This window comes from Lonchura striata, chromosome 21, assembly GCF_046129695.1.
Source record: "Lonchura striata isolate bLonStr1 chromosome 21, bLonStr1.mat, whole genome shotgun sequence".
NCBI classification, from domain to species: Eukaryota; Metazoa; Chordata; class Aves; order Passeriformes; family Estrildidae; genus Lonchura; species Lonchura striata.
This window is the reverse complement of record NC_134623.1, coordinates 2,187,578-2,209,827: the sequence shown is the minus strand read 5'-3', so window position 1 is coordinate 2,209,827 and position 22,250 is coordinate 2,187,578. Positions and strand designations below refer to the sequence as shown.

Here is a 22,250-nt window from a genome sequence, read left to right as displayed (position 1 = left end):
TTTTAAAAATCGGATTTTTGGCACAAATTCTTTAATAAAATCGGGATTTTTTTCAGGATTTTTGCCCCAAATATCTTTTAAAAATCGGATTTTTTGGCACAAATTCTTTAATAAAATCGGGATTTTTTGCGGGATTTTTGCCCCAAATCTCTTTTAAAAAATCGGATTTTTTGGCACAAAACCCTCTAAAAAATCGGATTTTTGGACATAAATTCTTTAATAAAATCGGGATTTTTTGCGGAATTTTTGGCCCAAATCCCTTTAAAAAAATCCGATTTTTTGGGCACAAAACACTTCAAAAAAATCAGATTTTTTGCCACAAATCCTTGAATAAAACGGGGATTTTTGGGGGGATTTTCGCCGGGTTTTTTGCGGGATTTTCGGGAATTTTCGGGGGGTTTTTCGGGATATTTTTGGGTGGAATTTTGGGTGAAAAGCGCGGGTTTTCAGCAGCGGCCGGGCCTCTCGCAGACCCAGCGGCGCGGCTCGGCGCACGCCGCGCTCCCCCTTTAAAAATCGGATTTTTGGGGGGATTTTTGCCACAAATTCCTTAAAAATATCCCAAATTTTGGCACAAATCCCTCAATAAAATCGGGATTTTTTTGCGGAATTTTTGGCACAAAACCCTTTTAAAAATCGGATTTTTGACACAGATTCTTTAATAAAATCGGGATTTTTTTTCCCGGGATTTTTGCCCCAAATATCTTTTAAAAAATCAGAATTTTGGACACAACTTCTTTAATAAAATCGGGATTTTTTTTTGGGATTTTTGGCCCAAATCTCTTTAAAAAAATCCGATATTTTGGCACAAATTCTTTAATAAAATCGGGATTTTTTGCGGGATTTTTGCCCCAAATCTCTTTTAAAAAATCGGATTTTTTGGCACAAAACACTTCGAAAAAATCAGATTTTTGGCCACAAATCCTTTAATAAAATCCGGGTTTTTGGGGGGATTTTCGCCGGGTTTTTTGCGGGATTTTTGGGAATTTTCGGGGGATTTTTTGGGATATTTTTGGGTGGAATTTTGGGTGAAAAATGAGGATTTTCAGCAGCGGCCGGGCCTCTCGCAGACCCAGCGGCGCGGCTCGGCGCACGCCGCGCTCACCCAGCGCCCTTTGGGCCCCAGGGCGCCGCAATCCTTCAGCTCCTGCTGCTCCTCCCGCCGCCACACGTCCCAAAACCTGCCAAAAACACCCAAAATTCCAATTATTCCGGGGCGAAAAAACCCCAAAAACGTAAAAATAAAAATCAGCAGTGAAAATAACACAAAAAAACCGGATTAAAACAGCGAAAAATGGAATTTTTCCGAGGGAAAAATGGGGAAAAATCGGATTATTTTCCCCAAAAATGGGATTTTTTTCCCCTAAGAAATGAGATTTTTTTTTTTTTTTTTGCCCGAAATTGTGATTTTTTTTTTTCCCCCCTGGAAAATTGCGATTTTTTAAACAAAATAATGCGATTTTTTTTTTCCCCAAAATAGCGCAATTTTTTTCCCCAAAAATTGTGATTTTTTTTCTCCCGAAATTTTAATTTTTAAAATTCAATCCGATTTTTTCCCAAAATTGTGATTTTTTTTTTTCCTCGAAAAATTGTGATTTTTTTAAACAAAAAAATGCGATTTTTTTCCCCAAATAACTCGATTTTTCCCCAAAAAATTGTGATTTTTCTTTTCTACCAAAATTTTAATTTTTAAAATTCAATCCGATTTTTTCCCCCAAAAATTGTGAATTTTTTTCCCCCCAAATTTTTGATTTTTTTTTCCCTAAAATATGCGATTTTTTTGCCCAAAATTGTGATTTTTTCCCCGAAAAACTGAGATTTTTTTAACAAAAAAATGCGATTTTTTTTCCCAAAAAATTGTGATTTTTTTCCCCAAAAATGGTGATATTTTCCCCCAGATTGTAACTTTATAAAATAAATGTCATTTTTTGCCCAAAATCGCGGTTTTTGTACCCAATCCGCGGCTCCTCGCCATTCACCCAGCGTCCCTCACCCCGGCCAAAAATTGGATTTTTTCCCCCAAAATCGTAACATTTTACAAAAAATTATATTCTTCCCCAAATTCTGATATTTCCCCCAAAAATTTTGATTTTTTTCCCTAAAATATGCGATTTTTTTGCCCAAAATTGTGATTTTTTCCCCGAAAAATTAAGATTTTTTTTTTACCAAAAAATGCGATTTTTTTCCCCAAAAAATGCGATTTTTTTCCCAAAAAATTATGATTTTTTCTCCCAAAATTTCAATTTTTAAAATTCAATTCAATTTTTCCCCAAAATTGTGATTTATTTCCCCGAAAAATTAAGATTTTTTTTACCAAAAAATGCGATTTTTTTTCCCCAAATAACGCGATTTTTTCCCAAAAAATTATGATTTTTTCTCCCAAAATTTCAATTTTTAAAATCCAATTCGCTTTTTTCCCAAAATTGTGATTTTTTCCCCGAAAAACTGAGATTTTTTTAACAAAAAAATGCGATTTTTCCCCCAAATAACACGATTTTTTCCCCCAAAAATTGTGATTTTCCCCCCAAAATTTCAATTTTTAAAATCCAATTCGATTTTTCCCCAAAATTGTGATTTTTTCCCCGAAAAACTGAGATTTTTTTAACAAAAAAATGCGATTTTTTCCCCAAATAACGCGATTTTTTCCCCAAAAATTGGATTTTTTCCCCCAAAATCGTAACATTTTACAAAAAATTATATTCTTCCCCAAATTCTGATATTTCCCCCAAAATTTTGATTTTTTTTTCCCTAAAATATGCGATTTTTTTGCCCAAAATTGTGATTTTTTCCCCGAAAAATTAAGATTTTTTTTACCAAAAAAAGCTATTTTTTCCCCAAATAACGCGATTTTTCCCAAAAAATTATGATTTTTTCTCCCAAAATTTCAATTTTTAAAATTCAATTCAATTTTTCCCCAAAATTGTGATTTTTTCCCCGAAAAACTGAGATTTTTTTAACAAAAAAAAGCGATTTTTCCCCCAAATAACGCGATTTTTCCCCCCAAAATTGCGATTTTTTTTTCCCCCAAAATGGTGATATTTTCCCCCAGATTGTAACTTTATAAAAGAAATGTGATTTTTGCCCAAAATCGCGGGTTTTGTACCCAATCCGCGGCTCCTCGCCGTTCACCCAGCGCCACCTCCCCTCCTGCTCCGCGTCCGTCAGGCCCAGCCAATAGGAGGCGCTGCGGTTGCTGTTCTGCACCAGGAAAAACTGCCAAAAACACCCCAAAATCACCCAAAATCACCCAAAATCACCCAAAAAAACAGCCCAAAAATACCCCAAAAATAACCCAAAATCACCCAAAAAACCAGCCCAAAAATACCCCAAAATGACCCAAAATCACCCCAAAAAAGCAGCCCAAAAATCACCCAAAATCACCCAAAAAAACAGCTCAAAAATACCCCAAAAATAACACAAAATCACCCAAAATAACAGCCAAAAATTACCCCAAAATGACCCAAAATCACCCCAAAAAACCAGCCCAAAAATACCCCAAAATCACCCAAAATCACCCAAAAAAACAGCCCAAAAATACCCCAAAAATAACACAAAATCACCCAAAATAACAGCCCAAAAATAACCCAAAAGTACCCCAAAAATAACCCAAAAAACCAGCTCAAAAATGACACAAAATCACCCAAAAAAACAGCTAAAAATAACCCAAAAATGGCCCAAAATCACCCAAAAAAACAGCCCAAAAATACCCCAAAAATATCCAAAAAATATCCCAAAAATACCCCCCAAAATATACTAAAAACACCCAAAAAACACCCCCAAAAATAACCCAAAATCACCCAAAAAAAAACAGAGAAAAAAAACCCCAAAAATGACCCAAAATCACCCAAAAAACAGCCCCAAAATCACCCAAAAACAGCCCAAAAATACCCCAAAAATACCCAAAAAATATCCCAAACACACCCCAAAAATATACTAAAAACAGCCAAAAAATACCCAAAAAATATCCTAAAATTACCCCAAAAAAACAGCCCCAAAATACCCCAAAAACAGCCCAAAAATACCCCAAAAATACCCAAAAAATATCCCAAAAACACCCCAAAAATATACTAAAAATAGCCAAAAAATACCCCAAAAATATCCTAAAATCACCCAAAAAACCAGCCCAAAAATACCCCAAAAATATCCCAAAATCACACAAAAAAAAGCCCAAAAATACCCCAAAAATATCCTAAAATCACCCCAAAAAAACCCCCATAAGCAACCCGAAAATATCCTAAAAATACCCCAAAACAACCCTAAAAATATCCTAAAAACATCCAAAAAACCATCCCAAAAATATCCTAAAAAAATCCTAAAAACACCCCAAAAATACCCCCAAAATATCCCAAAAACACCCCAAAAATATCCAAAAAACACCCAAAAAATATCCTAAAAATACCCAAAAAACACCCAAAAAATATCCTAAAAATACCCCCCAAAAAATCCTAAAAATACCCGAAAACACTCCGAAAATATCCTAAAATCACCCAAAAAAAAAAAAAAAACCCAAATATCCCAAAATTTGGGATTTTTGGGATTTTTTGGGATTTTTTTGGATTTTTGGGATTTTTGGGATTTTTGGGATTATTTGGGATTTGGGATTTTTTTAGGATTTAGGGGTTTTTGGAATTTGGGATTTAGGATGAATTTGGGATTTGGGACCGGGTTTTTTTTTTTTTGGGATTCGGGATTTTTTTGGGATTCGGGATTTTTTTGGGATTCGGGATTTTTTTGGGATTCGGGATTTTTTTGGGATTTGGGATTTAGGATTTAGGATTTTTTAGGATTGCGGATTTTTTGGGCCTGTGGCATTTCGGATTTTTGGGATTTTTTGGGATTTTGGGCTCTAGGATTTTTTAGGATTTGGGATTTTTTGGGCCTGTGGGATTCGGGATTTTTTGGGAATTGGCATTTGGGATTTTTGAGATTTTTGGGATTTTGGTGATTTTGGGCTCTAGGATTTTTTTAGGATTTGGGATTTTTTGGGAATTGGCACTTGGGATTTTTGGGATTTTGGGGATTTTTGGGATTTTTGGGATTTTGGGGATTTGATATTTAGGATTTGGGATTTTTCGGGAATTGGCACTTGGGATTTTGGTGATTTTGGGCTCTAGGATTTTTTAGGATTTGGGATTTTTCGGGAATTGGCTCTTGGGATTTTTGGAATTTTGGGATTTTTGGGATTTTGGGCTCTAGGATTGTTTAGGATTTGGGATTTTTCGGGAATTGGCCCTTGGGATTTTGGGGATTTTGGGGATTTGATATTTAGGATTGAGGATTTTTCGGCCTGTGGCATTTCGGATTTGGGATTTTTTTGGGATTTGATATTTAGGATTTGGGATTTTTTGGGAATTGGCACTTGGGATTTTGGTGATTTTGGGCTCGAGGATTGTTTAGGATTTGGGATTTTTTGGGAATTGGCCCTTGGGATTTTTGGGATTTTTGGGATTTTTTTGGGATTTGATATTTAGGATTTGGGATTTTTCGGGAATTGGCCCTAGGGATTTTTGGGATTTTGGGGATTTTTGGGGATTTGGGATTTAGGTTTGAGGATTTTTTGGGCTGTGTTATTTCGGATTTTTGGGATTTTTGGGATTTTGGGCTCTAGTATTTTTTAGGATTTGGGATTTTTCGGGAATTGGCCCTGGGGATTTTTGGGATTTTGGGATTTTTGGGGATTTGATATTTAGGATTGAGGATTTTTTGGGACTGTGGCATTTGGGATTTTTGGGATTTTTGGGATTTTTGGGATTTTGGGGATTTGATATTTAGGATTTGGGATTTTTTGGGAATTGGCCCTTGGGATTTTTGGGATTTTTTTGGGATTTGATATTTAGGAATTGGGATTTTTCGGGCCTGTGGCATTTGGGATTTTTGGGATTTTTGGGATTTTTTTGGGATTTGATATTTAGGATTCGGATTTTTCGGGAATTGGCCCTGGGGATTTTTGGGATTTTTGGGATTTTTGGGATTTTTGGGATTTGATATTTAGGATTTGGGGATTTTTGGGATTTGGGGATTTTTGGGATTTCCCGCACCTGCTCCTCCTCGTCGCTGACCACGGCCAGCTCCGCCCCCAGCTCCGCGCAGGCGGCGCGGGCGCGGCCCCAGCTCAGCGCGCCCGCGGAGAACCGATAACAGGAGCGGCCGTGGGAGCGCCAGCCCGGCCCGCAGCGCCGGGAGCTGCCCGGGACCCGGCACAGCAAATCTGCAAAAAAAACCGGGAATTTAGCCCAAAAAACCCGGGGAAAATCGCCCAAAAAACACCCGAAAAATCCCAGGGGAAAATCGCCGGGAAAAGCGGCCAGAAGGAGGAACAGGAGGTGGTGGGGGAGCGCTGGGAATGCCCGGGAAATCTGGGAAAAACAGGGGAAAATCTGGGAAATATTCCAGGGAAAATCTGGGGAAATATCCCGGGAAATTGTCCCAAAAAAATCCGGGAAAAATCCCCCAAAAATTCCATGGGAAAATCGCGGGGAAAAGCGGCCAGAAGGAGGAACAGGAGGTGGTGGGGGAGAGCCGGGAATGCCCGGGAAATCTGGGAAAAACAGGGAAAATCTGGGAAATATTCCAGGGAAAATCTGGGGAAATATCCCGGGAAATTGTCCCAAAAAAATCCGGGAAAAATCCCCCAAAAATTCCAGGGGAAAATCGCCGGGAAAAGCGGCCAGAAGGAGGAACAGGAGGTGGTGGGGGAGCGCTGGGAATGCCCGGGAAAACTGGGAAAAACAGGGGAAAATCTGGGAAATATTCCCGGGAAAATCTAGGGAAATATCCCGGGAAATTGTCCCAAAAACCTGGGAAAAATCCCAAAAAAATTCCACGGGAAAATCGCCGGGAAAAGCGGCCAGAAGGAAGAACAGGAACGGGCGGGGGAGGGCGGGGAGCTGCCCGGGAAAATTGGGAAAAACAGGGAAAAACCTGGAAATTATCCAGGGAAAATCTGGGAAAATATTCCCGGGAAAATCCTGGAAATTATCCCGGGAAATTGTCCCAAAAAACCCGGGGGAAATCGCCCAAAAAACACCCGAAAATCCCAGGGGAAAATCGCCGGGAAAAGCGGCCAGAAGGAGAAAAAGGAGCGGGCGGGGGAGAGCTGGGAATGCCCGGGAAAACTGGGAAAAACAGGGAAAATCTGGGAATATTCCAGGGAAAATCTGGGGAAATATCCCGGGAAATTGTCCCAAAAAATTCCAGGGAAAAATCCCCAAAAAATTCCATGGGAAAATCGCCGGGAAAAGCGGCCAGAAGGAGGAACAGGAGCGGGCGGGGGAGCGCCGGGAGCTGCCCGGGAAAATTGGGAAAAACAGGGAAAATCTGGAAATATTCCCGGGAAAATCTGGGGAAATATCCCGGGAAATTGTCCCCAAAAAATCCGGGAAAAATCCCCAAAAAATCCCAGGGAAAAGGGGAAATTATCCTGGGAAATCACCCGGGGAAACAGTGCCGAAGTGCTGGGAACTGCCCAGGAAAACTGGGAAAAACAGGGGAAAATCTGGGAAATATTCCAGGGAAAATCTGGGGAAATATCCCGGGAAATTGTCCCAAAAAAATCCGGGAAAAATCCCCAAAAAATTCCATGGGAAAATCTCCGGGAAAAGCGGCCAGAAGGAAGAACAGGAGCCTGCGGGGAGCGCTGGGAATGCCCAGGAAATCTGGGAAAAACAGGGAAAATCCTGGAAATTATCCAGGGAAAATCTGGGGAAATATCCCGGGAAATTGTCCCAAAAAAATCCGGGAAAAATCCCCAAAAAATTCCATGGGAAAATCGCGGGGAAAAGCGGCCAGAACGAGGAACAGGAACGGGCGGGGAGCGCTGGGAATGCCCGGGAAAACTGGGAAAAACAGGGAAAATCCGGGAAATTATCCCGGGAAAATCCGGGAAATTATCCCCAAAAAATCCGGGAAAAATTCCATGGAAAAGTCCCCAAAAAATTGCCGGGAAATGGGGAAATTATCCTGGAAAATCTGGGAAAATTCTGGGAAAATCTGGGAAAATTCTGGAAATTATCCCGGGAAAATCAGGGAAAAATCCCGGGAAAATATCCCAAAAAAATCCGGGAAAAATTCCATGGAAAAATCCCCAAAAATTCCCTGGGAAATGGGGAAATTATCCTGGAAAATCTGGGGAAAATCCTGGGAAAATCCTGGAAATTATCCCAAAAAAAAACCCCCAAAAATTCCATGGAAAAATCCCCCGGAAATGGGGAATTATCCGGGGAAATCTGGGAAAAAAACCGGGAATATCCTGGAAAATATCCAGGAAAATCCAGGGAAAATTTGGGAAAATAATCCAGGAATATTCAGGGGAATTCTGGGAAATCTGGGAAAAGTCCCGGGAAAAATGGTGAAAATATCCCAAAAAAATCTGGGAAAAATCACGGGAAAATCTGGGAAAAATCCTCGAAAAATCTGGGGAAAAAAAATCCCAAAAAATTCCAGGAAAAAGAACGGGAAATGGGGAAATTTGGGGATTTTTTTTTTTGGGAAATTTTTTTTTCAATTTTCCGGGAATTTTTTTGGGGGAAATTTTGGAATTTTTGGGATTTTTTTTTGGGGGGGGGGGGGATTTTTTTTTAATATTCCGAATTTTTGGGGGGAATTTTGGGTATTTTTGGGGGGAATTTCGGGAATTTTGGAATTTTGGGAATTTGGGAATTTGGGAATTTTGGGAATTTTGGGAATTACCGGCCAGCTCCTCGTGCTCCAGCTGGTGCTGCCGCATCCCGAAATGGAGCTGGGTCTGCTCCTGCTGCACTGGGAACCGGAAAAAACCAGTTGGGACCAGTTTGGACCAGTAAAAACCAGTACAAACCGGTATAAACCAGTTTGGACCATTATAAACCAGTATAAAACCAGTTTGGACCAGTACAAACCAGTATAAACCAGTATAAAACCAGTAAAAAAATCAGTTAAAACCAGTAAAAACCAGTTTGGGCCAGTATAAACCAGTATAACCCAGTATAAAACCTGTAAAAACCAGTTTGGATCATTATAAACCAGTAAAAACCAGTATAAAACCAGTTTGGACCAGTACAAACCAGTAGAAACCAGTAGAAAACCCTTAAAAAATCGGTAAAAACCAGTATAAACCAGTAAAAAATCAGTACAAACCAGTAAAAACCAGTTTGGACCATTATAAACCAGTATAAAACCAGTTTGGACCAGTACAAACCAGTATAAACCAGTATAAACCAGTAAAAAAATCAGTTAAAACCAGTATAAAACCAGTTTGGACCAGTACAAACCAGTATAAACCAGTAAAAAAATCAGTTAAAACCAGTAAAAACCAGTTTGGGCCAGTAAAAACCAGTAAAAACCAGTATAAAACCAGTTTGGACCAGTACAAACAAGTAGAAACCAGTAAAAAACCCTTAAAAAACCGGTATAAACCAGTAAAAACCAGTATAAAAAATCAGTTAAAACCAGTAAAAACCAGTTTGGGCCAGTATAAACTGGTATAAACCAGTAAAAAATCAGTAAAAATCAGTAAAAACCAGTTTGGACCATTATAAACCAGTAGAAACCAGTACAAACCAGTATAAAACCAGTTTGGACCAGTACAAACCAGTAGAAACCAGTAAAAAAACCTTTAAAAAATCAGTAAAAACCAGTATAAACCAGTAAAAAATTAGTTAAAACCAGTAAAAACCAGTTGGGACCAGTTTGGGCCAGTAGAAACCAGTACAAACCAGTAGAAACCAGTACAAACCAGTATAAACCAGTAAAAAACCTTTAAAAAATCGGTAAAAACAGTAAAAACCAGTAAAAAAATCAGTTAAAACCAGTAAAAACCAGTAAAAACCAGTATAAAACCAGTATAAAACCAGTTTGGACCATTATAAACCAGTACAAACCAGTACAAACCAGTATAAACCAGTACAAACCAGTACAAACCAGTAAAAAACCTTTAAAAAATCGGTAAAAACCAGTAAAAAAATCAGTTAAAACCAGTATAAACCAGTAAAAACCAGTAAAAACCAGTATAAAACCGGTTTGGACCATTATAAACCAGTACAAACCAGTACAAACCAGTATAAACCAGTATAAACCAGTTTGTCCCAGTTTGTCCCAGTCCCTCCCACTCGGATCCTCCCAAACCGGAGCCCGAAAAGCCAAAATTGGGGATTTTTGGGGATTTTTGGGGATTTTTGGGGATTTTTGGGGATTTTTTTTTGAATTTCTGGGGATTTGGGGGAATTTTTGGGAAATTTGGGGAAATTTTGGGATTTTGGGGATTTTTGGGAATTTTTGGATTTTTTTTGAATTTTTTGGGATTTTTGGTAATTTTGGGGGATTTGGGGGGATTTGGGAATTTTGGGGAATTTTTGGGAATTTTGGGAAATTTTTTAATTTTTTGGGATTTTTTGGAATTTTTGGATTTTTTTTGGAATTTTGGGGATTTTTTTGGGAATTTTTTTTGGTATTTTTGAGAATTTGGGGAATTTTGGGGCTTTTTAAAAATTTTTGGGGAATTTAAAAAAAATTTTTTTTGAATCTTGGATTTTTTTTTGTTTTTTGGGAATTTTGGGGAATGTTGGGGATTCGGAATTTTGGGGAATTTTGGGGAATTTTGGGGAATTTTGGGGAATTTTGGGGAATTTGGGGAATTTTTGCCACTCACGGGAATCCAAAACGGTCGAAAAATTCGATTTCAGCAACTCCAGCTCCGCCCACAGCGCTAGGTCTGGGAGCGCCAAAATTCCCAAAATTTCACCCAAAATTCCCAAAATTTCACCCAAAATTCCCAAAATTTCTCCCAAATTCCCAAATTCCCACACAAAATTCCCAAATTCCCACCCAAAATTCCCATTTTTCCTCCCAAATTTCCCAAATTTTCATCCCAAACCCCCAAATTTCCACCCAAAATTCCCGCATTTTCCACCCAAATTCCCACCCAAAATCCCCGAATTTCCACCCAAAATCCCCGAATTTTCCACCCAAAATTCCCAAATTTCCACCCAAAATTCCCAAATTTTCATGGAATCCCTCCCAAAATTCCCATTTTTTCCCCAAAATTCCCATTTTTTTCCCGAAAATTCACATTTTTTCCTCCAAAATTCCCATTTTTCCCAAATTCTCATTTCCCTCCAGAATTTTCCCCAAAATCCCCGTGTTTTCCCTCAAAATTCCCATTTTGTTCCCAAATTCCCATTTTCCCTCCAAAATTCACTTTTTTCCCATGAAATTCCTTCCAAAATCCCCATTTTTGATGGAATTTCCCCCAAAATCCCCATTTACTCCCCAAAATCCCCATTTCCCCTCCAAAATCCCAATTTTTTCCCAAAATCCCCATTTTTCCCCCCAATTCCCATTTTCCCCCAAAATCCCCATTTTCCTCCAATCCCAATTTTCCCCAAATTCCCGTTTTCCCCCCCAAAATCCCAATTTTTTCCCCACAAATCCCCATTTTTTCCCCAAATCCCATTTCCCCCCGAATCCCATTTTTCCCCAAATTCCCATTATCCCCATTTCCCATTTTGCCCAAAATCCCCGTTTTCCCCCCAAACCCCCAATTTGCCCAAAATCCCATTTTTTCCCCCCAATCCCCGTTTCCCCCCCAATCCCATTTTGCCCAAAATCCCCATTTTTTATGCCAAAATCCCCATTTCCCCCCCAATCCCATTTCCCCCAAAATCCCCATTTTTGGCCCCAAATCCCATTTCCCCCAAAATCCCGTTTTTTCCCCCCAATCCCATTTCCCCCAAAATCCCGTTTTTTCCCCCAATCCCCATTTTGCCCAAAATCCCGTTTTTTCGCCCCAATTCCTCACGGCTGCCGATGGCGGCGGCGGCGAGCGCGGCCCAGGCCAGGCCCAGCAGCGCCCGGCGGCACCGGCCGCATTTTGGGGCGGAATTCCCAAATTTTGGGTCCGAATTCCCAAATTCGGGGTCCGAATTCCCGGAGTTTGGGTCCAAATTCTCCGATTTTGGGTCGGAATTCCCAAATTTTGGGTCGGAATTCCCAAATTTTGGGCCGGAATTCCCGGATTTCTCCTCTGGATCCTCCTGGGGAGGCCCCGCCAGGAGGTAAACGCCTGCGGGACGGAAAAATGGGAATTTTTTGGGGAAAAATTGGGATTTTTGGGGAAAAATGGGAATTTTTGGGAAATTTGCGGGGAATTTAGGGAATTTTGGGGGAAAAAATGGGAATTTTAGGGAATTTGGGGGGATTTTAAGGGGATTTTAGGGGTTTTTTGGGAATTTTTTTGGGATTTTTTGGGGGATTTTTTGGGAATATTTTGGGGGATTTTGGGGGAATTTTGGGGGAATATTTGGCAATTTTTTGGCAATTTTTTAGGAATTCTTTGGGGATTTTTGGGGAATTTTTGGGGAATTTTTTGGTGGATTTTGTGGATTTTTTGGGGGATTTTTTTGGGAATTTTTTGGGAATATTGGGGGAATGTTTTTGGGAAGTTTTTGGGGTATTTTTAGGGAATTCTGCGGAATTTTTGGGGATTTTTTTTGAGAACCTTTTTGGATTTTTGTGTGGAATTTTAAGGGATGTTTTGAGGGATTTTTTTGGGTGTTTTTTGGGAATTTTGTGGAATTTTTTGGGAATTTTTTGGGGGGAATTTTTTGGATTTTTTTGGTGAAATTTTGGGATTTTTTTGAGGAATTTTTGGGGGATTTTTGTAATTTTTTAAATTTTTTTGGGAATTTTGGGGGATTTTTTTGGGGATTTTTTTTTGGGAATTTTTTTGGGAATTTTTGGTGATTTTTTGGGGGGTTTTTTTGAAGGATTTTTTGGGATTTTTTGGTGAAATTTTGGGATTTTTTTTGGAGGGATTTTTTTGGGATTTTTTGAATTTTTTTTTATTTTTTTGGGAATTTTGGGGGAATTTTGTGGGGATTTTTTTGTGGGGATTTTTGTGGGGATTTTTTGAATTTTTTTTATTTTTTTGGGAATTTTGGGGGAATTTTTTGGGATATTTTTGGGAATTTTTTCGGGAATTTTTGGGAATTTTGGGGGATTTTTTTTTGAATTTTTGGGGAATTTTGGGGGATTTTTTTGGGGATTTTTGGGGGAATTTTGGGGATTTTTGGGGCACCTTTGGGCGGGGCGCCCCGCTCGGAGCCCGCCATGGAAACGTCGTCGTAATCGTCCTCGAAGCTCTCGGGAGACGCTGGAAAGAGGAAAAATCCCAAATTTTTGGGGCATTTTAGGGTAAAAAAAATCAATTTTTTGGGGGGATTTTAATGGAAAAACAAATTTGATTTTTGGGGGATTTTAAGGGGAAAAAAAATCAAATTTTGGGGGTTTTTAAGGGTAAAAAAATTCAATTTTTTGGGAGACTTCTGAGGAAAAATTCGAATTTTTGGGGGGATTTTAATGGAAAAAAAATTTCAATTTTTGGGGGGATTTTAATGGAAAAAAATTGATTTTTGAGCAATTTTAAGGGAAAAAAATTTGATCTTTGGGGACTATTAAGGAAAAAAATTTTTTTTTGGGCTTTAAGAGGTAAAAAATTCGATTTTTTTGGGGGATTTTAAGGGGGAAAATTCGAAATTTGGGGGATTTTAAGAGGAAAAATTTGGATTTTTGGGGATTTTGCAGCTGAAATTCCCAATGGAAGAATCCAGTCCCAAAATTTGGGAAAAATTGGGAAAATTTGGGAAAAAAAGCGAATTTTACCCGGTCTGAAGTCGCCCAGTGGGGGAATCTTCCCAGCCACGGAGTAAATTCCTGAGGAAAGAGAAAATGGAAAAAATCCGGAAAATTCAAATTTAATCGAGAAAAATCAGGAAAAGAAATCAAAATTAATTGGGAATAAATCGGGGAAAAAATGGGGAAAATTCAAAATAAATCGGGGAAAAATCGGGGGAAAATCGGAAAAAAAATCGGGAATAAAATAGGAAAAAATAGGGGGAATAATCGAGAAAAATCGGGAAAAAATTTGGAATAAATGAGGAAAAAATACAGGAAAAAATGGGGAGGAAATTGGGGAAAAATCGGGAAAAAATCAGGAATAAATTGAGAAAAAATTGGGAATAATTCAGGAAAAAATGGGGAAAAAAATGGGGGAAAATCGGGAAGAAATGGGGGAAAAAAAGGGGGAAATGGGGGGAAATAGGAAAAAATAGTGGAAAAACTGAAAAAAAATCAGGGAAAAAATCGGGAAAAAATCCAGAATAAATTGGGGAAAATCGGGAAAGAAACAGGGAAAAAAAGGAAAAAATTGGGGGGAAATCGGGGAAAAAACAGGAAAAAATCGGGAAAAATTGGGAAAAAATTTGGAATAAAACAGGAAAAAATCGGGAAAAAATCGGGGAAAAAGGGGGGAAAGGGAGAAAAAGATCAGGGGAAATGGGGGAAAAAATCCGGAGAAAACAGAAAAAAAATACAGGAAAAAATGGGGAAAAAAGAGAGAAAATTTGGGAAAACAGAAAAAAAAAAGGGGGGGAAGGGGAGAAAAAAATGGGGAAAAAATAGGAATAAAAGGGACCAAAATGAGGAAAAAATCAGGAAAAATCAGGAAAAAATGAAAGGAAAAGGGGAATAAAAGGGGAAAAATCGAGGAAAAAATTTGGAAAAATGGGGGAAAATGGAAAAAAAAAATTGGGAAAATGGGGGAAAATGAGAATTTGGGGGATTTAAATAGGGAAAAATGGGAATTTAGGGGATTTTTCCCCAAAAAAACCCAAAATTTGAGATTTACCCCCCCAAAAAATGAAAATTTGGGGGATTTTTCCTCAAAAAACCCCAAAATTTGGGATTTAACCCCGAAAAAAGGGAATTTAACCCGGAAAAAAGGGGGAATTTTCCCCAAAAAACCCCAAATTTGGGATTTACCCCCCAAAAAACCCCAAAAATTTGGGATTAACCTGGAAAATGGGAAATTTTCCTTTAAAAATCACCAAATTTGGGCTTTTACCCCCCCAAACCCCCTAAATTTGGCATTTAACCCCAAAAAAGAAGAATTTTGGGGGATTTTCCCCAAATTTGGGATTTACCCCCCAAAAAAACCCACAAAATTTGGGATTTATCCCCCAAAAAAGTGATTTTTACCCGGAAAAAATGGGATTTTTTTTTCCCAAAAATCCCCCAAATTTAGGATTTACCCCCATTAAAAAAAGGGGAATTTTGGGGGATTTTCCCCCAAAACCCAAATTCGGGATTTAGCTCCCAAAAAAAAGAGAATTTTGGGACTTTTCCCCCCAAAAAATGCGAATTTTTGGCTCACCCGGCTGCCGCTGGAGGCGCTTGGGGCCGATCCAGTTCCCGTAGGTTTCGTGCTGGGCCATGGCGCGACCCTAAAACCGCCCCAAAACACCCCAAAATTCAGCCCGGGACCCCAAAAACCCCAAAATTCAACCCAAAACACCCCAAAATTCAGCCCGGGACCCCAAAAACCCCAAAATTCAGCCCGGGACCCCAAAAATCCCAAAATTCAGTCCGGGACCCCAAAATTCAGCCCGGGACCCCAAAAACCCCAAAATTCAACCCAAAACACCCCAAAATTCAACCCCGGGACCCTCAAAACCCCCAAAATTCAACCCAAAACACCCCAAAATTCAGTCCGGGACCCCAAAAAACCCCAAAATTCAGCCCGGGACCCCAAAAATCCCAAAATTCAGTTCCGGGACCCCAAAAAATCCCAAAATTCAGTCCGGGACTCCAAAATTCAGTTCCGGGACCCCAAAAACCCCAAAATTCAGTCCGGGACCTCCAAAAACCCCAAAATTTAACCCAAAACAGCCCAAAATTCAGCCCGGGACCCCAAAAATCCCAAAATTCAACCCAAAACACCCCAAAATTCAGTTCCGGGACCCCAAAAACCCCAAAATTCAGTCCGGGATCCCCAAAAATCCCAAAATTCAGTCTGGGACCCCAAAATTCAGTTCCGGGACCCCAAAAACCCCAAAATTCAGTCCGGGACCCCAAAAACCCCAAAATTCAACCCAAAACACCCCAAAATTCAGTTCCGGGACCCCAAAAACCCCAAAAATCCCAAAATTCAACCCAAAACACCCCAAAATTCAGCCCGGGACCCCCAAAAACCCCAAAATTCAGCCCGGAACCCCAAAAAATCCCAAAATTCAACCCAAAACACCCCAAAATTCAGTCCGGGACCCAAAAAAATCCCAAAATTCAGTCCGGGACCCCAAAAATCAACTCAGGCACCCCAAAATTCCCTTTTTTGACCCCAAAATTCCCCCCCTTCAACCCCAAAATCGGATTTATTGACCCCAAAATCTCATTTGTTTACCCCAATTTTTGTCTGTTGCCCCAGAATTTCCTTTTTTGACCCCAAAATCTCCTTTATTCACCCCAAATTTTTCCCTCGAGCCCAAAATTTCCTTTTGTGACCCCAAAAATCTCATTTATTCACCCCAAATTTTACTCCCGATCCCAAAATTCCCTTTATTTACCCCAAAATTCCCTTTATTGACCCCAATTTTTTTTGTTACCCCAAAATTTCCTTTTTTTGACCCCAAAATCTCCTTTATTTACCCCAAAATTTGATTTATTTCCCTCAAAATTTCCTTTGTTGACCCCAAAATTTCCTTTATTGACCCCAAATGTTTTTCCCGACCCCAAAATTTCCTTTTTTGACCCCAAAATTCCCCCCGGACCCCAAAATCTCCTCCATGACCCCAAAATTTCATTTATTTACCCCAAAATCTCCTCCGTGACCCCAAAATTTCCTTTAATGACCCCAAAATCGGATTTATTTACCCCAAAATTCCCTCCCGGACCCCAAAATCTCATTTATTGACCCCAAAATTTCATTTATTTACCCCAAAATCCCCCCCGACCCCAAAATTTCCTTTTTTGACCCCAAAATTCCTCCCCCCAGACCCCAAAATTTCATACATTTGCCCCAAAATCCCCTCAAGAACCCCAAAATTTATTTTGACCCCAAAATCTGACTTATTTACCCCAAAATCCCCTTTTTTGACCCCAAAATTTGATTTATTTACCCCAAAATCTGATTTATTTACGCCAAAATTCCCTTTTTTGACCCCAAAATTCCCTTTTTTGACCCCAAAATTGGATTTTTTTACCCCAAAGCTGCTCCGGGGCTGAAACTGCCGCGATTTTTTGGGTCGAAATTCGCAATTTTTGGTTCCGGCCGGGGCCCCCGAACAGGAAAAAAATTTGAATTTTCGGCGTTTTCGTTTCCCCTTTTTGGGGTTTTTTGAACCCAAAATCGGCGAGGAGGCGGCGCCGCGCTCTGAGCTGCGGTTCCGGGGAGAAAAAAGGGAAAAAAAGCCAAAAATGGGAAAAAAGAGAAAAAATAAATGGAGAAAAATTAAAATAAAAAAGGGGAAAAAAGCCAAAAATGGGAAAATCAAAATAAAAAAGGGAAAAAAAGACAAAAAATGGGAAAAAAGAGAAAAAATAAATGGGGAAAAAAATCAAAATAAAAAAGGGAAAAAAAGACAAAAAATGGGAAAAAAGGAGAAAAAATGAATGGGGAGAAAAATCAAAATAAAAAGGGGAAAAAAGCCAAAAATGGGAAAAAAGAGAAAAAATAAATGGGGAAAATCAAAATAAAAAAGGGGAAAAAAAGACAAAAATGGGAAAAAAGGAGAAAAAATAAATGGGGAAAATCAAAACTAAAAAGGGGGAAAAAAAGCCAAAAATGGGGAAAAAGGAGAAAAAATAAATGGGGAAAATCAAAATAAAAAAGGAAAAAAAAGGCAAAAATGGGGAAAAAGGAGAAAAAATAAATGGGGAGGAAAATCAAAATAAAAAAGGGGAAAAAAAATCACGAAAATGGGGAAAAAAATCCTAAAAATGGGAAAAAAATGAGAAAAAATGGGGGGAAAATCAAAATAAAGAAGGGAACAAAAATCACGAAAATGGGGGAAAATCGTGAGCAAAAATGGGGGAAAAAAAGCAAAAATGGGGGAAAACCCCCAAAAATGGGAAAAAAACACCAAAAATGGGAAAAAATGAAAAAATTGGGAGAAAAATCAAAATAAAAAAGGAGAAAAAAACCCAAAAAATGGGGGGAAAAATAAAAAAATGGGGGAAAAAATCAAAATAAAAATGGGGAAAAAAATCACGAAAATGGGAAAAAAACCCCAAAAAATGGGAAAAAAACCCCCAAAATGGGGAAAAAAAGAATAAAAATGGGGTGAAAAATCAAAATAAAAATGGGGAAAAAATCCCAAAAATGGGGGAAAAGAATAAAAAATAGTGGGGAAAAATAAAAATAAAAATGGGAAAAAAATCACGAAAATGGGGGAAAAAAACCCAAAATGGGAAACCCCCCCAAAAATGGGGAAAATACCCCAAAAATGGGAAAAAACCTTAAAAATGGGGAAAAAAAACCCAAAAATGGGGACAAAGAACCCAAAAATGGTAAAAAAGAATAAAAATGGGGGGGGGAGGGAAATCAAAATAAAAAAGGGGGAAAAAATCACAAAAACGGGGAAAAAATCCAAAAAATGGGGAAAAAAAACAAAAATGGGAAAAAGAAACCCAAAAATGGGAAAAAAAACCCCCAAATTGGTAAAAATTTAAAAAAATTGGGGAAAATTTTAAAAATTGGAGGAAATATGAAAAAGGGAATAAAATAATTTTTAAAATGGGGGGGGGGGGGAAATGGAAAATGGGGAGAAAAATTCCAAAAAATGGGGGAAAATCCAAAAAATGGGGAAAAATATTCAAAAAATGGGGGAAAATTTAAAAAAAGGGGAGAAAATTCCAAAAATGGGGGAAAAAAAACTCCAACAAAATAAAGACAAATCACCCAAAAAATGGGAAAAATTTAAAAAAAAGGAAAAAATTTCTCAGAAATAGGGAATAAAACCCCCCAAAATGGGCAGAAAAATCCCAAATATGGGAAAAAAATCAAAAAATGGGGGAAAATAAATAAAATGGGGAGAAAACCCAAAAATGGGGAGAAAATAATAAAAAATGGGGGAAAAATAAATAAAATGGGGGAATCCAAAATATAAGAATAAAATGGGGGAAAACGTGGGAAAATTTAAAAAATATGGGAAAAAAAAACCAAAATGGGGAAAAAAAATTTAAAATGGCGGAAAAGCTGAAAAATGGGAATAAAAAATTGAAAAAATGGGGGAAATCCCAAATATGGAAAGAATTCCAAAAATCTTCCCGGATGGACGTTCCCAAATGGACATTCCCAACTGGACGTTCCCAAATGGACGTTCCAAATGGACATTCCCAAATGGACATTCCAAAATGGACATTCCCAACTGGACATTCCCAACTGGACATTCCCAAATGGACATTCCCAGCTGGACATTCCCAACTGGACATTCCCAAATGGACATTCCCAAATGGACATTCCCAAATGGACATTCCCAACTGGACATTCCCAAATGGACATTCCCAAATGGACATTCCCAAATGGACGTTCCCAGCTGGACATTCCCAAATGGACATTCCCAAATGGACATTCCAAAATGGACATTCCCAACTGGACATTCCCAACTGGACATTCCCAAATGGACATTCCCAGCTGGACATTCCCAACTGGACATTCCCAAATGGACATTCCCAACTGGACATTCCCAAATGGACATTCCCAGCTGGACATTCCCAACTGGACATTCCCAAATGGACGTTCCCAGCTGGACATTCCCAAATGGACATTCCCAAATGGACGTTCCCAGCTGGACATTCCCAACTGGACATTCCCAAATGGACGTTCCCAGCTGGACATTCCCAAATGGACATTCCCAAATGGACGTTCCCAGCTGGACATTCCCAAATGGACATTCCCAAATGGACGTTCCCAGCTGGACATTCCCAAATGGACATTCCCAAATGGACATTCCCAAATGGACATTCCCAACTGGACATTCCCAACTGGACATTCCCAGTTGGACATTCCCAACTGGACATTCCCAGTTGGACATTCCCGGATGGACATTCCCGGATGGACATTCCAACTGGACATTCCCAACTGGACATTCCCAACTGGACATTCCCAAATGGACATTCCCAAATGGACATTCCCAGTTGGACATTCCCAACTGGACATTCCCAGCTGGACATTCCAAATGGACGTTCCCAACTGGACATTCCCAACTGGACATTCCCAACTGGACATTCCCAGCTGGACATTCCCAAATGGACATTCCCGGATGGACATTCCCAGCTGGACATTCCCAAATGGACGTTCCCAACTGGACATTCCCAAATGGACATTCCCAACTGGACATTCCCAACTGGACATTCCAGCTGGACATTCCCAAATGGACATTCCCAAATGGACATTCCCAACTGGACATTCCCAACTGGACATTCCAGCTGGACATTCCTAAATGGACATTCCCAACTGGACATTCCCAACTGGACATTCCCAACTGGACATTCCCAAATGGACATTCCCAAATGGACATTCCCAAAAGGACATTCCCAGCTGGACATTCCCAAATGGACATTCCCAAATAGACATTCCCAAATGGACATTCCCAGCTGGACATTCCCAACTGGACATTCCAGATGGACATTCCCAGCTGGACATTCCCAAATGGACATTCCCAACTGGACATTCCCAACTGGACATTCCCAGCTGGACATTCCTGGATGGACATTCCCAAATGGACATTCCCAAATGGACATTCCCAATTGGACATTCCCAAATGGACGTTCCCAACTGGACAATCCCAAATGGACGTTCCCAACTGGACATTCCCAACTCGACATCCCGGAATTTTTTGGGGCCGATTCCCGTTAAATCCCCTTGGATCTGATCCCGGTTTTTTGTCCCATCAATTATCGGGTTTGGGGACATCTTGGGGACATCGCTGGGGACATCATTGGGGACACTGCCGGGGGTGGCGCTGCTGTCGGGGCGTCCCAAAAATCAGGAATTATCCCCAAAAATCAGCGGTAATTCCCAAAAATCAGCGGTAATTCCCAAAAATCAGCAATCATTCCCAAAATCAGCCATAATTCCCAAAAATCAGCTATAATTCTCAGAATTGGCAATAATTCCCGAAAATCGGCGATAATTCCCAAAAATCGGCGATAATTCCCGAAAATCGGCGATAATTCCCAAAAATCGGCGATAATTCCCAAAAATCGGCGATAATTCCCAAAAATCGGCGATAATCCGCGGGATCAGCAATAATCCGAGAAATCCTCGTCCACGTAATTGGCGGGAAACCAACCGACCTGGGGACAGGGACAGAGCTCAGGGGACACCGGGGGGGACACGGGGGACATTTGGGGACATGGCCGCAGGGGTTGGGGACAGGCTCAGGGATGTCCCCAGTGTCCCCAGTGTCCCCAGTGTCCCCAATGTCCCCCAATGTCCCCAATGTCCCCAGTGTCCCCAAAATGTCCCCAGTGTCCCCAGTGTCCCCAATGTCCCCAATGTCCCCGATGTCCCCAATGTCCCCAGTGTCCCCAATGTCCCCGATGTCCCCAGTGTCCCCAATGTCCCCAGTGTCCCCAATGTCCCCGATGTCCCCAATGTCCCCAATGTCCCCAGTGTCCCCAGTGTCCCCACTCTCCCCAATGTCCCCAATGTCCCCAGTGTCCCCAGTGTCCTCAATGTCTCCACTGTCCCCAGTGTCCCCAATGTCCCCAATGTCCCCAATGTCCCCTCACTGTCCCCAGTGTCCCCAGTGTCCCCAGTGTCCCCAATGTCCCCAATGTCCCCAGTGTCCCCAATGTCCCCAGTGTCCCCAGTGTCCCCAGTGTCCCCAGTGTCCTCAATGTCTCCACTGTCCCCAATGTCCCCAATGTCCCTGATGTCCCCTCACTGTCCCCAGTGTCCCCGGTGTCCCCAGTGTCCCCACTGTCCCCAATGTCCCCAATGTCCCCAGTGTCCCCAATGTCCCCAATGTCCCCAATGTCCCCAAAATGTCCCCAGTGTCCCCCAATGTCCCCAATGTCCCCAGTGTCCCCACTTTCCCCGATGTCCCCAGTGTCCCCAGTGTCCCCCAGTGTCCCCAGTGTCCCCAGTGTCCCCCAGTGTCCCCAGTGTCCCCAGTGTCCCCAGTGTCCCCAATGTCCCCAATGTCCCCAATGTCCCTGATGTCCCCGATGTCCCCTCACTGTCCCCAGTGTCCCCAATGTCCCCAGTGTCCCCAATGTCCCCAGTGTCCCCAGTGTCACCAATGTCCCCAATGTCCCCAAAGTGTCCCCAGTGTCCCCACTGTCCCCAGTGTCCCAAATGTCCCCAGTGTCCCCACTGTCCCCAATGTCCCCCCAATGTCCCCAGTGTCCCCAATGTCCCCAGTGTCCCCGGTGTCCCCGGTGTCCCCAATGTCCCCACTGTCCCCACTGTCCCCATTGTCCCCGGTGTCCCCGGT

The 22,250-nt window shown here is 40.7% G+C and overlaps 2 protein-coding genes across 2 annotated transcripts in view; both read right to left on the bottom strand.

Annotated features, from left to right (window-relative positions):
- Positions 1–1,045: 1,045 nt before the first annotated feature.
- Positions 1,046–17,057, bottom strand: LOC116184768 (CD209 antigen-like protein C). The gene is made up of 9 exons (XM_077787682.1): positions 17,010–17,057; positions 15,185–15,255; positions 13,636–13,686; positions 13,052–13,126; positions 10,625–10,705; positions 8,689–8,757; positions 6,039–6,208; positions 3,104–3,213; positions 1,046–1,181 (listed from the first exon to the last, which is right to left on the bottom strand). Exons 2-9 carry the CDS (start codon positions 15,243–15,245, stop codon positions 1,046–1,048), a joined length of 753 nt encoding a protein of 250 aa, XP_077643808.1. The 5' UTR covers positions 15,246–15,255; positions 17,010–17,057.
- Positions 17,058–20,882: 3,825 nt separating this feature from the next.
- VAV1 (vav guanine nucleotide exchange factor 1) overlaps positions 20,883–22,250 on the bottom strand; it is a 39,511-nt gene continuing 38,143 nt past the window's right edge. Inside the window, exon 27 of the mRNA XM_077787681.1 lies at positions 20,883–21,105. Coding sequence (XP_077643807.1) covers positions 21,052–21,105 — 54 coding nt within the window. The 3' untranslated portion in view covers positions 20,883–21,051. The remainder of the gene's footprint in view (positions 21,106–22,250) is intronic.

Excerpts from the sequence above, each read along its gene's own strand:
- LOC116184768 (XM_077787682.1), bottom strand. The coding sequence starts at position 15,245 with ATGGCCCAGCACGAAACCTACGGGAACTGGATCGGCCCCAAGCGCCTC. Across the intron at positions 13,127-13,635 it reads ACTGGGCGACTTCAGACCGG|CGTCTCCCGAGAGCTTCGAG; the intron begins GTAAAATTCGCT and ends TCCTCTTTCCAG. Across the intron at positions 1,182-3,103 it reads GGCGAGGAGCCGCGGATTGG|GTTTTGGGACGTGTGGCGGC; the intron begins GTACAAAACCCG and ends TGTTTTTGGCAG.